General features: G+C 42.1%; 1 protein-coding gene across 1 annotated transcript; it reads right to left on the minus strand.

Moving 5' to 3' along the window:
* Nucleotides 1-2,737: 2,737 nt before the first annotated feature.
* On the minus strand, nt 2,738-6,570 carry LOC104605633 (uncharacterized). Its single transcript, XM_010270477.3, has 2 exons — nt 5,865-6,570; nt 2,738-3,378 (listed from the first exon to the last, which is right to left on the minus strand). The coding sequence occupies exons 1-2, from the start codon at nt 6,135-6,137 to the stop codon at nt 3,193-3,195; spliced, it is 459 nt and encodes a 152-aa protein (XP_010268779.1). The 5' UTR covers nt 6,138-6,570; the 3' UTR covers nt 2,738-3,192.
* Between the last annotated feature and the right edge of the window lie 9,505 nt (nt 6,571-16,075).

Here is a 16,075-nt window from a genome sequence, read left to right on the forward strand (position 1 = left end):
AACTGCAGGCAAATATCTTTCTTCGGGTTTGAACTTTGAAGAGCCGTAGTGGCAGCTACTCAATTAGAATTTTTGTCGATTGATGAAGGTAGGTGTCAGTGTTAGTAGGGCTGTCAATGGACCGGATATTGGTCCAACCCAACCCAGTTATTACAGATGGATCAGGTCTAATTTAATCCCATAAATCCTTTGAACCATTATGTCTGGACTGGTTCAATTCAATGTCTTTTTGGACCATTCAACCTATTCAAATTAGTTTTAATTCAGAATGAATATAACCCCAACCCAGTCCATTGGCACCCTTACTCTTATCTTTTATCAGGGGATCAGATATTAGTTCAACCCAACCCAATCCGATATAAATCCATTAGAGATGGATCAGGTCCAATGCAAGTTTGATTGATCCAATTCAATGTCTTATTGGACCATCCAACCTGTTTAAATTAATTTTAATTCAGATGAATCCTACCTAAACCTAATACATTGGCACCCCTAGATTTCAGGAAGGTGAGAAGTATGAAATTTATGAGCCAAAAGAGATAAAATGCGGAATACAGAGATAAAAAATCAGGATCCAACAGGAAATGGCGGGTCAGGTCCATTTGGGCACATGGTACTTTCTAAATGGAATGTCTTGGAATTGAGGGACTAGTAGAATGGGAGAGAAGCAAATTCATCTTGACCAACTTAACAGTGTTCTTTTTTTAAACTCTGAGTCCCTGCTGGGTAATTGATACTCATCTCCCAGGTGAGTAAATAACTTTCCTACCTGGAAGAAAAATTTACAAAATATAATAGAACTAGTTTGTCTATTCTAACATTAACTTTTTATAGGTAAAAAAGTCGTTGAACTTACCTGTGAATCAAAAGAACATGGATAAATGAATTTACCCATATAAGTATTCCTTAAAAAACATTTACCCGTGTAAATGCACTACCCGGATAAGTGACATTTCGAAAAATGAAAATGACCTAAAGGAATCTTAAAAATGACATTTTTTATGACAACCCATGGCATCCATTTGGCAAGTTTCAAACTAGCTAATCCCGCCACATGGTAAAAGAGGATGCTAATAAGAGGCAGGATAACCAGGACATTAAATCAGTGTGACAAAGTAGGGGACTGTCCACGTTGATTGTCGCCCCCTCCAAGATCCACATGGGTGGTCCTGTGGGAAAATAGAACCTGATGGAGCATGTCCCAAACATGGGCAATTGGTCACAGTCGAGGAAACGCATCAAACAGAGACAAAGACAATAAGGATTTCTATTTCTATTTGGTTAGATTTCCAAACCTTTTCACTTTGATATCCTTCATTGTTAAATATACTTCATAGTCATTATCATTCTTTTCTCTGCTCCCTGTTTTCTATGCACATAACGTCCTGTCCCCTGCTCTCTCCAGGGTTTGATTTGAAATGGACCATAACATTTGCCTTAACTTATAGGGATAATCTACACTGCATTTCACTTCAGAATTCTAAACTCCACTGCACCTCCACCTATAACATTAATACCCACATGCATGAGCATCAATTCCGAACTGGCACCTACTCTTTAAGTTATAATTCACCTTTTATATTCCATGTTCCAACATCCAACCCGAAACCCCCCGTGGTCTGTCCTCTTGCAAAGCTAAGCTGTTTTGCAAAGCTATCACAGAAAATTAATTCATTCCCATGATCCCATCCACCGGCGTCCAAGTTCCGACGTTGTGTGTACGTACGTTGAATTTAGAGAATAGAGAGGGACAGTGAGGGAGGGGCCGAGGGAGCAAATAGCCTTAAGCGGGTCCTAGACTCGTAAGACCATGATCATGTAATTTTCCCAGGCAAATCTCCAATTCCTCATTGATTGCCATTGCCCTCTTGCGGCCCTTCACCCAGACGAGACAAAACATTCTGCTTTATATAAGCCAACGAAGACCAGTCAAGTAGGCATCCCTACCAAAGAAAATATTAAGGTCCATTCGGTTTACAGCAAGGTTCAAATTATCAATATGTCGGTAGGGGCATATTGGGCGAATCGATACTGTTCTTTTTTTATTTTTTTTTTTATTTTTTTTTCTAAAACCGATTTAAAGGAACCAACTCCTTGAACCGGTCAAACCCCGATACACCCACCATAAAAACATATCGGAGGGGTCCCGGAACGATACATATCGGCCGATACAGACCAATACATATCAATACTTTAAACCTTGATTTACAATTTAAATTATAGTAATATATTCCCATAATCTGTTTGATTCAAATAAGAATCAGAACTAAAACTGGAATCAACTGGATTGGAACTTCATTATTAAGGAGAGAATGACCATTCCCTCCCATCGGAGAATGCCACCAGGAATGAGAATGAAATTTTAATTCTGTCCGATCAAACAGTTAGGAATCAGAATGGTCCATTCCAATTCCAAATCTAAAATTTGAGTCTGGCTTGTTGGCTAGTATGTAGCACAAAGCTTTTCTTTTCTTTTTTCCTACCATCAAAATTACTTTCTTTGGACCACCTTTGTTACGCATTCTCTCAAGTCTATTAGCTGGCCTGGATCCATCATGTGTGCTTTTAAGTTTTAACCAAAAGCATTATTTTTTTTTTTGTCACATCCCCGAGAAAAAAGTTGTTCCACCACCACCTTTAGTTGTATGCATTCTTCTTTAGTCTAGACTCTTTGATGGCATGTTTGACCTGTATCCTTCCTTCTAGGCTATGCAATCGATGCATTTGCAAATCCAACTAAAGAAAAGAAAACCACTTGATGAGTTTAAAAAACACCAACAGGCAAAATGTCCCTCAACATTCCAAACAACAGCTATTTTCTTCGATGCTTACAAGACGTCAAGACCAATCACTTCAAAGGATGAGCAGCCCATCCCTTTGGGGGCAGATCTGAATCACTGTGAAAATCTGAACCAGAGGAAAAGACAAATTGAGGCAGAAGGAAATAAATAAGCTCCTCTGAAGTTGTTTCGGATGGTCTTAAGCCTGAATAGCCCGCTCACCAATTTCAGTATACACAACAGGAAATGGGAAAGAAAGGAATTTTCCGGCTCAAGTTCGAGCCCCAAGTGTTTTGATTGTTATCTTCAATAAAGCTCCCTTTTCAGGGTTGTATTTTTTTTCTTGAACTGGATGATCTTCTTCATGAACTGGGTTTGAATTCAGAGTAATGTACTATGTGCTTCTCTCTATTCAACTCAAGTTTGAAACTGAGTTCATCATGCCTTGGGCAGCTGTAGGGCTGTTGAATGAGACATGTTGGTGGAGAGGCCGTGACATGCGCTCGGGGGGACATGGCGCGGGAGCTGGGTGAGCAATGAAGGTGGGGATTTCTTCTCCGGGCATCAAAACTGACACACCACTAGCATATATTGACATCTGCAAATCCCAATCAAGAAAACAAATGCCATCAACAAAAGAAAAACCAGTATCACTGGAAGTAAGTAATCTCTTTAGACAAATTAAGGGAAGGTTTACATAAGGTGGTTACTGGTTAGTACAAGACCAGTGATACCAATATCAACCCAACCTGCTAAGATTATAACAATAGAAGAACAACTATAAAATGTATGGGAGCAGCAATGAATCAGACATGTTATTACCATTGTTACTATACTACAAAAAGGTAAATTAAAAATCAGTGATGCAAGTACCACAGAAGTTGGTGATGGATGCATATGCTGACAACCATAATACATGTTTTGACTTGGGCTGTTCCTAAAACCATTTGCACAGTAAAAGTGAAAACCCAATAACGACTGAAAATCTCTTTCTTTTGGTTGTCCTGGTCGATCCTTCCACCATGAATGGCAATAGTAATCTCAGGTTACAAAACAATCCATGTTCTTCTAATGATTACAAATAGACTAAAGTAAAAAAGATAGCACTGTTTTTTTTTGGTCAAAGAGAAATTTTTCACAATAACACCAACAACCAGACCATCCACCATATCAGCACTACCGCTATGACATAGAAAGCATTAATATCTACCACTGTTAACAGCAAACACTACTACTCCTGATTGGCAGGAAGCAAACAACAAAATAGATAAAGTTTGATTGAACAAAATAACAGTCTTTCCTTTTCTGCAATATCAACCAACCAGGAAAGAACATGGTTCTCAAAAAGCAGATTTTCTCCAATGTCTTTTGAAGCACAGATTTGGGCTGCTTGATATAGTCAAAGGAGTTGCAGGTTAAGTTTGTTTATACCATTGTATGTTGCACCTTAGAATTATCCTTTCCTTAAAGTAGGGGGATTCACAAATGTATGCAACTCTTTTGATTATATCAACAGGAAAAAAACCAAAAGAAAGAAAAATGTATTGCATAAATTCCCCTTGTTACGTGTCATTGGCCCATTACACCCATTTTGTTATCCAAGGCATGCACCAAATAAACAAATAAATCGGTTTATTCCACTAACCTTCTACAGATCCCAAACCAAGGGTTAGGATGAACCCCCCACCGACCAACAAAATTACAAAAGTCGGGGCAGATAGACAAGTGGGCCATGCCAAATGTACTACCAGTATCACGTGAGCATAATAATGCATATATGAAAAAAAAAAAAAAAAGAAAAAAATCTGACACATTTGTTAATATATATACACAACAGAAAACCTGCATCTTAATCCTAATAATATACTCTTTGTTAAGAATTTTCTTTTCTTTGATTCTTGGTTGTCTTAGTTATGAGATATTGGAGGGGCTAAAGTGGGTGGTGGTCTAGCAGGACCCCAACCACAAGAGGCAGAAGTACGGGACAATAATAACCATTAATTATATAGTTTCTTAGTGTCCACGTAAAAGTGTATTTCATAATGCAGATACCTGTGGGTGTGGAACCTCCATGCTTCTCATCTCCATCGTCTAAACAGAACAATAACCAAACAATCAGGACCATCAAATAAACCACCAAGGTACCCATCTGTGAACAATAACCAAATACCGTTCCCTCTGTCCCTCATGGGAATTTTTTTAGCTCATCTGGTTAGCCAAAGTTTTAAGGGTTTAGTAGTAAACGAAGGTCCAAGGGTAGCCCATCAATCGGACGATCAAGGACTGGTTTAGATTAGATAAGCCCATCATGGATAAGATGATCCTAAGGTAATCTCTTCGGTTGATGCGTATTTGTCATTTTATAGAGCCACTGGACCTTATCTTTATTCTTTAAGATAACAAAACGACTGAAGAAAAGAAGAGACTACTGTTAATGTCAACACAAACAATAGGGAGAAACAGATAATGTTAACACACGCAAAGAAAATCCCTGAAACTTATTCGCAACCTCATTTCTGTAATAATTAATTGCACCAATGATCAAGTAATTCGTAAAAAGAAAATAAAATTGAAGGAACAGAAGGCCTCATCTTATATTTTTACGCTACCAATTGATACATGGAGTGTGATTTGGGTAAATCCCTTTTTTTTGGTGTTTAACAAAATGGGATTTGCCCAAAAGTTTCCCTCTGATAATTAGTACGCAAGGGTGTCCTTCGTCTTTTCCCGGGAGATGTGCCCAAATCACTCACTATGTATGATTATCGAAGAAGGAAATAAAAAGTGAGAAAGTAACCCAGTGGAGGACATTTCTATCGTTATAATGAAGATGGTGTCTCCACTCAAGTGCAATTGCAGACTTGCAGGTAAGACCGTAAGAGGAAAAGTACTTTAAAAAAAAAAAGAACAGAAAACGAGTGGACGCGCAGGAGTATTTATGTGGGAACAATGATATTCTATGTTCAAGTTATAATGAAATAATCAGAGAACCAAAGTCTTTTACCATTGGCAGGCAATCCACTAAATCACCCACTAAAAAAGACTTTTAACTAGAACTTAAGCAGAGAGAGAGAGAGAGATTACTTTGGGTGATGGGTGACCAAGCTTTCCGTTGAAGGTCATCTGTGCCTCGAGATCACTGTGATTTCGTGCGCCGGAAGGCGTTAGTGCCGTTGATCTGGGCCTAAGAAATCTTTCGAAAATGGCCATAGCTAAGAACATAGAAATAAGAATCGCAGTAGCAACAAACCCAAAAGAAACCGCATTCACAGAGTTATCAAAATGTCTCCAGTGCTCCTCTCTCTGCACGTTTAGTGGAGCTCCAGAAGGTTGCATACCCCAGTTATCTTCGCCCATTCTCCCTTGAATTTAAAGCAACTTCTCTCTCATCACGAATCAAAGGAAACCCAGAGAAGCCAAAGGTGCAAAGCAGAATCAGAGGAAGAAACAGGCAGAAGCTGGGCTCTCTTTCTCTTCATGATATCGCAGTTCTAGTTCGGTCGACTGAAGTTCATGGCTGTTGCGACAGAAGAAGGACCAAACCTAAAGAAAGAAAGAATTGATGGGTTTTTTACACTTACTTTTAAGAGAAGAAACAGCTTCCTTGTTTCAGGGCCTTTTCTTTCCCTTGTTAAGCTTGCTCGTACTAACAACACAGAAAGCCCTGTTCAGTGTTCAGACTTCAGACTTCCAGAGTAAAGGAGAGAGAGAGAGAGAGAGCACATGGCCTCCTCTAGATGTGACCCGATGTTGAAACAGGGGCTTTTGCGTCTGAACACCGGGGGTAGCCAAGCCCCCAAGACCTCTAATATTTATATACAAGTGCAAATTTTCGCTTTTCTTTAACAAGTCCGTACACTAGTTTATTATAATAAACGATAAAGCCTAAGCTCTAAAATTAAAGGGGAATTTGGGCTGGGCTTTAGGGTTGGGGTGATGGTGACTCGAGATGCAAGTGGCCTGTGATTTGCCCTGACTGAAAGTATTGGTAACGCTGACAACCTCTTATATACCCTACTCCACAACCTTCGACGTATATGTAATCTAACAATATCAATCTAGACCTGTTTGTTCATGGGTCGGGTAGGCCGACGGCCAAGTTCAGCCCGGCCCATTTTAAGTCAGGTTTGGACATGACTTTAAACCTATGAGTTCGAATTTCGACTGACTTTTTTTGGGCTAGGTTCAAATATTTTCATAAAATTTCGACTTGAGAACAATTTACCCGGCCCGGCCAAACCGCATACCCATATGCACACTCTGCCTTGCTGTACGATTGCCTTGTATCTTTGAATTAGAATTAGGGGTGGGAGAGCAAATGGGTAAATTATATTGGAATCAATTTCCAATCCTCAGGATATTTTTCTGTTTATCTCTTTTCAGTTTTGTTTTTTCCTTTTGTCTGTTTTCGTAGGCAATGTTTGGTTTGAAGGAAAAGGTGGGGAAAGGAAGGGAAATGCAGGGAGATCTCCTTTCTTGTCCTTTTCTTACTTTTTTCTTCAAAACAGTCTTAGTTTCACTTCCTCTCTTGTTCTGTTGTTTCTTTGGATGTTTGCTAATGAATTAATCTTTTTATCAAAAAAAATCCAATTGGCTTTGAACTAATTATATCCAATCTATTATAAAAAAACGATCTAATTCCAAATTTTTTCCTTGCCCAAATTGATTTTAGGGTTTAGAGATTTATCCTATCCGATTTAGAGAATCCAAGTATTCGTATTACAAAAATCATGGTCTCACATGACCATTAAGTCAATTAAGCGATTTGATCATTTTTCTTTAATTCAGTATTTATGTGTACTAAGTAATATAAAAATTAATATTTTTTGAACTAATATGATAATCTATAGGTTAATTTATTCATATTAATCAATAAAAATAATAAAAAATTCAAATATATTATTATTAATATTAATAAAAATCAAATATTTAGAAAAAAAATCATTTTTTAGAATAGAGAAAGTATAGGTTCCGCAAATAAACTCTAGAACTGAACTAACACTAAAACCACCAAAATTCGAACCGATATCAGTGGTTGCTCTTTGCTATTTGATTTGATAGACTGTGTGACCGGTGATACTGTCCACTGGACCACTGATTCACTGAACACGACGTCCACACATAACAACTGAGGGTACTTTTGCAATTCCTTGAAAAATGATGGGCGTTAGTTTTCCTTTTCCGCAAACGCCCCGACCCCAGTTTTGATTGAATATTGACCGAACGAAAGTCTGAAACAGAGAACCTAGTGGCTATATCCAACAACTAATTCAAGGTGGGGCCATGACGATACATGCAGCAGCTACGGAGGGTGCTGTCGTAGCAAATGTGGTTTGGTAGATTACTCGTTGTCGTTGCTACTGTCTACAAGGAAAAAGATAAAAGGTGAGAAAGAGAAAGCCATGTAGACAGTAGACGACGTGACTGTTATCTCGAAAAGGGAGAACAACACGGGCCTTGTCGCATACGTTTTCCGACGTGTCATCCAACAGTGCGACCCTATAAGCGACGTGGCTTACACATCATCAAGTCCCCATTCGTCCCTCACGTGTTCCTTGTCTCCAGCTCCATTGTAACTACGTGGGCATCAACACCTCCCATGAGCTGGATCGGTCGCCGGTCGGGAATGAAAATAGGTAGCATTAAAGAAATGTATTCTCCAATCCAACCTCGACGTCCACGACCGTTGATCGACCCCGTTGAACTAGAACCCACCGACATAATCACCTTTTCATGTCCAACTTTACAGGGATTCATCCCCGCAGAATAGACATCCAATTTCAAGATTGTCCCCATCCGATGGCAAGAATTTCTCTCTAAAATGCTTTCAGATAATCGCCGTCGGATCTAACCACATTTATGACCTGATTATCCATATAGTTGGGTCAATGCCGACAGAATTTGTTATCGGTTGTCAGGTTGCGGGACGCCACGTGTCACATCAGTCACGTGGGTGCAAGGTTACTCGTGTAACGGTGTATGGAGCAACCTCAACACGAGTCACGTACGGGTTTAGATTAGGATGGTAATACTGGAAAATTTTAATAATTTTAAGTGGGAAACTCTACAAACTTAAAGCTGAAGGCTTCTCACTTTCTCAGTGAAGGTGGCCACCAACTGGGTCAGTTATGACTTATGAGCGGGACTGGAAACTGGTTGTAGTGAAAGGCTTCAATGGAGCAAGAAGTAATAAGCGTACAAGACAACCTCGGGTCAAGCGTTGAGACTTGAGATAACCAGACAAGCGGGTCCTTTTCGCTTTCGGATCCATGGTTAAGTACAGCCTTGGGTTTGGACTTCGGAGGCGAATTCAGGTCCGATGTGGGAGCCGGAGAGGCTATTTGGATGGGACTCATCCAAATATGATGACGAGGATGATTGATGGCCCCTCACACGGTTGACGGTTTTAGGCAATAACATAAGCGCTCCTAACTTGGCATCTACGGCAACGATCTAGCTAGCAGGGAGGCATCTCTATAGCTCTAGCTGCTACATTTTCGATCCCCATAAGTTGTCACTTGCTGTGGCGTGTGTATGATGTGTCAAATACCTCTCCTGGCATGTATGATGTGTCAAGCCACGTATATCACTCCCACGCACTTCAAAACTGACCCCAAAACTATTTTTTGGCAAAAAAAAACATTAATTTAATTAATAAATCATTAATTTGGACGGTCGAACCATTGATCCGAATACTTTTTTTCTTTTTGAATTTTTAATTTTTTGTATCAAACTGTTCAATCTGAGAATCGGACCAAGAACGATTCCCTGCCTGATCCGATTTTCCGATTTTAAAAACCTTGCATACATGCAAGAATAAGAAACAAATGAGGATTTGTGGAGCATGCGGGAAGCCATGACTCCCCAGGGGAAGGGGACAATAGTCAATAGGGGGGGGGGCATTAGTTCAGCACAGTGCCATTGTACCAAACAACTAGATAGATGAGAGATATTGTTGTCTAGTGTAGTGAACTAATTAACAGAAGCAAAATCAAACCGAGACCGAGAGAAGCCAGCAAGTGGGTAGCGCACGCTTGGACCAAACGCCAGTAATAGTATCAACTTCAACGATTAATGTCATCCAAGCTCTGGCCTAACCCTCCCATGGTTATCAACAATTTGTGTAATTGGCCCTACACGATGCCCACTGTTGCTCGAGCCTTGATGGCCATGGGTTGGGTTTTAAGTTGTAACCAACTCTCTCTCGGAATCAGAATCCCAATCTCATTCATGGTGGAATGGTATTCCCCATGGCCATTTCCTCTCCTCTTGGGAATGAAATCCCATTCCAAATTATTCCCGTTCTCATTTTGATTTCTGTCTGAACCATTAACAATAACAGAGTACGCGATAGACCATTTCGATTCCAATTCCGATAATAAATCAAATGGACCCTTAGTGTTATTCTTTTCTTTTTTGGGAGGGGGGATGAAATTAATCTAAGGTACAGTTGCATTAAATCAAATAAAATACCACATAAAACATGGCATTCAGGGATAACCAATCTACCTATGGTTTTGTACTTTGTGTGGTCAGTAATTCATAGCTTGTTTGGATGTCACATAAAATGAAATAATTCCTTTTCTTGTTTCTCCTAGAGCTGAAATTCACATCCTAAATGGTTCCCCATTCCCAATTGCTGTAATGAGGTCATTTCAGGTGCTTTTTGAAAGTGAGCTCATTTATAATGTTCGATAAAAACCTCGAACAGAGCTGATGAAGGCGAATTTGGCCCTTCATTTATAATTTTCCATAAAAACCTGGAACAAAGCTGATGAGGGCAAATTCGGCCCATCAATGACATTGTGACGCGTGGCTCCACAAAACTTTCAAATGACAACTCAATATCACGTAAGCAAACTTCGGAAGCACAACAAACACCTCACCCATGTCACGGCCTCCTCGGTAGAACAACCTGCAATTAGATCGAACTGTGTCAGGTCAACATAAGAGGCGACCTGCCTCCACCGACCTGGTAGTCATTCACATAGCGGCCTACGTGATGCAACAAGCAAGCTCCTCCTCGAGTGAACTGTCACCACCAACTTCCCTGGGATCATGACGCCACATTGAAGGAGCTGATTATCGCCCCACCCGCTTCGGGCGCGACTGGATAGACACTACCCGCTTATACGAGGTCCACTTCTAGACGTGAAACCACCTCCGAACCAAAAGGACCAGAGATTTCAGACGCACTTCGTGGAGCTCACGAATGATGGCCTATATAAAAGCATCCCCTTTCACGAAAAAAGGTATGTGTGATTTAGCTCTCTAGCTCTCATATAATCAAATACCAGTTTGTTGACTTAAGCATCGGAGTGCCCACACCAGGTTAAGCAACCTAGACACTTTGATTTGTTCTTCTTGTAGCTCAACCAAGCGATCTCACCAGCTCGGCATTCAAGTTGCTTGGCCAGCAGGGAGCACCAGATCACGCACAATCAATTGGCACCGCCTATCCTCAAGTAACAATGCCAACAATGATACACGTGTTGACGGTGCAATCACAAGGGGGCAGGACCAGCCCGCAATGCACATTAAGGTCCCCTCTATTACTATTGGGCAGTTCGTCGTGCCCCTGACCTTACCTAGCATCCCGGCCACCCAAGGCCTAAACCTCCCTCTACCCGCTGTGGATGCTCCTCTCCCAATGGTTGAACCCTCCACGATTCCTGTCGGGATTAACGATCAACGGTTTTATGAACTGGTGCAATTCGTCTGCGAGATAGACTTGTAGATGCAAATATGGGAGGGTTGTTTTGCAGCAATGTCTAGGATGCAACAACAACAACATCAGCATCGGCAATAACCACAGCCTCAGCAACAACACCAGGTCGTCGGTCAAAACGTAAACCATAATCTACAACCCGGTGACCAAAACCAAATACTGGATCCACCTCGCCATCATGATGATCTAAGCCAGGTCTGTTAAAGAGTTGAGTCGAGCTATAGTGTTGGCTGGGAGCGAAGCTACTAGTTCGACCGAGGGGTCCAAGAGAAGGCATCACAAGCATACACACCGCAACATAAGGAGGAGCCTCCTCGCCCCGAATAATAATGAGAAGGCAAAAAAGGAAGAGGAAAATAAGGAGGTGAGCCAATTTGCCACCTCGTTAGCACAACCGATAACCCGCACCTTACCACTGACCGCTGAGATCCTTACGGCCCCATGGCCTAAGGATTTGAAGGCCCCTATCTTGGAGTCCTACAACGGAACAACCAACCCAGTCGACCACCTCGATAGCTTTCAAGCCTTGATATAGCTTCACGGGGCCAATGACGCGAGCCTATACATGGCCTTTTCTACCATTTTTAGGGGTACAGCTCAAATGTGGTATTCGGGACTAGCCGCCGGTTCGATCAAGAGCTGGAGTCAGCAACCTACCTCCTCAACGTTGTCTAGTGACCTGACAAGATGCTCCGCGACTACATCAAGCGATTAAGCCTGGAGCGGCTACAAATCCCTAACCTCAACCCAGCCATTCTACTCACCGCAACAGTTAATGGTGTCTGGCACCATGACTTGCATTGGGTGGTCGATTTGAACCCTTTAGCCACTATGGAGGAGTTCCTTAACTAGGCCGCCAAGTTCACAAAGGCCGAAGAAACACTTGGGTCTTGGTTAGAGCTGAGTGGAAAGCGAAAGAGACTAGAGGACGAATCAAGAGCAACAAACAAAAGAAAAAGAACAAGTCACCACAACACACCAGGTTCCCCCACAACCGATGAAGCAGGTCTCCCTATAGAAGCAACAAATCTTCTAGCCAGTGATCTCGCACCCCTCCCATTCAGAACTGGAAGTACACCACACTAAACACGAAGAGAGGGGAGATCCTCATGCATATCAAGTTGGTCGAGTACGTAAGATGGCCACCTGGATGAGGGGAAACCCCGTTAACCAGAATCCAAACAAATACTATCACTTTTCACTGGGATATCGGCTACGATACTGAAAATTTTCGTAACCTCAAGGACGAGATCAAGGAGCTAATCCGCTAAGGTTACCTTAAGAAGTTCATCAAATAGGAAGACCGAGACTGACTAGCCAAGAGAAGTGCCTCAGCCTCCATGAGTGGTTCATCAAATAAGGCGGCCCCTTCGTAGTGTAATCAACATGATCATAGGCGGGTCCATTGTAGCAAACTATAGCACATTAGCCGAAAAGAATTCAGTTCAAGAGATCCTGCATGAGGACGATAACCCACCGAAGCACCCTCGTGTGGAGGAAGTAATTTACTTCACCGAGAATGATGCTCGCAGGATCCAATATCCACGTGATGACGCTTTCATAGTCAAGTTAATGATAAATGACTTCGAGGTAAAGTGGATTCTAATCAACTCTGGTAATTCGGCGGGCATCATCTTCTTAGAGGCTTTGGAGAGGATGAAGCTAGAAAGGAAGGACCTACTTTCAATCGACGTTCCCTTGGTCAGCTTCAGTAGAAAAGTTGTATGGCCCCTAAGCTGAATCAATGTACCAGTTACAACAGGCTCAGCACCAAACCAAGTGCACATCAACCACGACTTCTTAGTGGATGCAACTGCTTCGCCCTACAACACAATTTTAGGCCCACCGATCCTGCACACCCTCAGAGTTATGGTGTCGACGTACCATCTATCGATGAAATCCTCGACAGTTTATGGAGTTGGACTAGTGCAAGGTGATAAGCTCGAGTCTCAAAAGTACTACGTGGCCATGCTGAAAGGGAAAGGCAAACAGGATGTCGATGTCGACTTGGAGCCGCCCTAGAGAATGGAAACGAAAGAGTTGAACTGTTAGACCAGTACAGTAGAAGAAGAGGAGCCTCACCCAGAAGCAATGGAGGATAGTAGACAAGGAGGTCAGGAAGCTTCTCGTTGCAGACTCCGTTAGAGTGGTCCAGTACTCAAGTTGGATTGCAAACCCATTGCTTGTGAGGAAGGCCAACGACAAGTGGTGCATGTGCGTCGACTACACCGACCTCAATAGAGCCTGCCCAAAGAACATCTTCTCACTTTCTAGGATAGATTGCCTGGTAGATGCAACCTTAGGGTTCAAGTTGTTAAGCTTCATAGATGCCTATTCCGGTTACAACCAAATCTAGATGGATCCAGCTGAGTAGGAGAAAATGGCATTTGTAACTGAAACAAGCCTTTATTGTTATAAAGTGATGCCCTTTGGCTTGAAAAACGATAGGGCGACCTACCAGCATCTTGTAAACATTTTTTTTTGAATTAATTGGAAATAAAAATGAAGTTTACGCTGATGATATGGTTGTAAAAACTCAGCTTTTGAACTCCCTAATTTTTTACCTGAATAGTGTTTTTAATATTCTAAGAAAATATAACTTGAACCTCAACCCAAACAAGTGTGCCTTCAAAGTCTCATCGAGCAAGTTCCTTGGGTACATAGTGAACCAATGTGGCATCGAAGCCAAGCCTGATAAAATCCAGGTCGTCCTAGATATGAGACCCCCTAGGTTAATTAAAGAGGTTCAAAGGCTAACAAGTCGAATAGTTGCCCTAAACCAGTTTATGTCGAAATCGGCTAGGCGATGACTATCGTTCTTTAAAGCCATTAAAAAGGAACCAGGACTTCAAGTGGACCGAAGAGTGTCAACTCGCATTTGACGAGCTGAAAAGATATTTAAGTTTCCCCACCTTTGCTAACTAGGCCAAAAGATGAAGATGAGCTTACACTCTACCTCTCTGCGAATGATGAGGTAGTAAGCTCGGTACTAATTAGAGAGGTGAACAAAGTGCAATGACCTGTCTATTATGTAAGCAAGGTCCTACATGTCACCAAGACCAAGTACCCCACCATTAAGAAACTAGCCTTCTCACTAGTGCTAGCAACTCGCAAGTTGCACCCATACTTCCAGGCACACACTATCGTCATGCTCACCGATAGACCCTTGAGGCAAGTCTTGCAAAAGCCCGAGGTGTCAGGGAGGCTAACAAAGTGGGCAATCGAGCTTAGTGAATATGACATTCGATTTAAGCCACGTCCTACAATAAAGGCCCAATTCCTGGCAGACTTTGTCGCTGAGTGCACGTTCAACACAACAACCCTTGAGGACGAGTCCATCAACACTTAGGAGGCCTCAACTAGTGTGGCACTCATCCTGACTTGGGACGAAGAGCCTTGGATCCTCCATGTGGATGGCACATCCAACCAGAGAGGAAGTAGAGCCAGATTGATCCTCTATGGACCTAGCGAGGTCAAATTGGAGTACGGCTTCCGATTAGCATTTCATTCATCAAACAACGAAGCTGAATATGAGGAGCTTATAGCAAGGTTGTCGCTAGCAAAGGAAGTTGGTGCGAAACACCTTATCATCTATAGTGACTTGCAACTGGTTGTTAACCAAGTGAGTGGGCAATACGAGGCTCAGAACCCCACCATGTTGGCTTACTTAGCCAAGGTTAGAGAGCTCCTCTCGTACTCTCGCTCTTGGCACATCCAGCAAATCTCGAGGTCTGAAAACACTGAGGCCGATGCGCTTTCAAAGCTGGCCGGTGTGATAGACATTATAAAGAGGATAGTTTACATTGAAGACCTACCACGACCTAGCATATAAAGGGTGGGAGAAGAAGGTTCTCTTATCTTGGCGGCAGAACTGAGCTGGATAGATTAGATCGTTGACTATCTGCGTCATAGGACCTTACCGACAGAATGTAATGCAACATGGAGGGTAGAGCGGCAACCAGCTTGCTATGTGATCATTGGTGAGCAATTGCATCACAGGTTGTTCACACCCCTACCTGCATTACTTGCGCCTAACAAAAGCGAACCAGGTGTTTTGCGAGATACACGAAAGTCTTTACAGAGGACACTTGGGGGGAAAAGCACTACCCCAGAAAGCCCTACGATAAGGCTATTATTGGCTAACTATGAAGGTAGAGGCAATAGAACTCGTTTGGAAGTGCAACAAGTGTCAGTGGCACACTAACATACCACATCAACCCGTCATCGACCTGAGGTGTCTTATTAGCCTGTAGCCATTCGCACAATGTGGGGTAGATATCCTCAGTCCCTTTCCACCTATGATCGTGCAAAGGAGGTTCTTAGTGGTCACGGTGGACTACTTTACAAAGTGGGTGGAAGTTGAGTCGTTGGTATCGATAATAGCTCAGAATGTCCAGAACTTCTCTTGGACGAACATCGTCTGCAGGTTCGAACTCCCCATGGTGTTGATATCAGACAATGGGAAGCATTTTGAGGATATCAAGTTCCAAAATTGGGTAACGAGATGGGAATCCAGCAAAGTTTCACTGTGGTGGCCCACCCCCAAGCGAACGGTCAGGCCAAAGTC

The sequence above is a fragment of the Nelumbo nucifera genome, chromosome 1 (assembly GCF_055504915.1).
Source record: "Nelumbo nucifera cultivar China Antique chromosome 1, China Antique-T2T, whole genome shotgun sequence".
NCBI classification, from domain to species: Eukaryota; Viridiplantae; Streptophyta; class Magnoliopsida; order Proteales; family Nelumbonaceae; genus Nelumbo; species Nelumbo nucifera.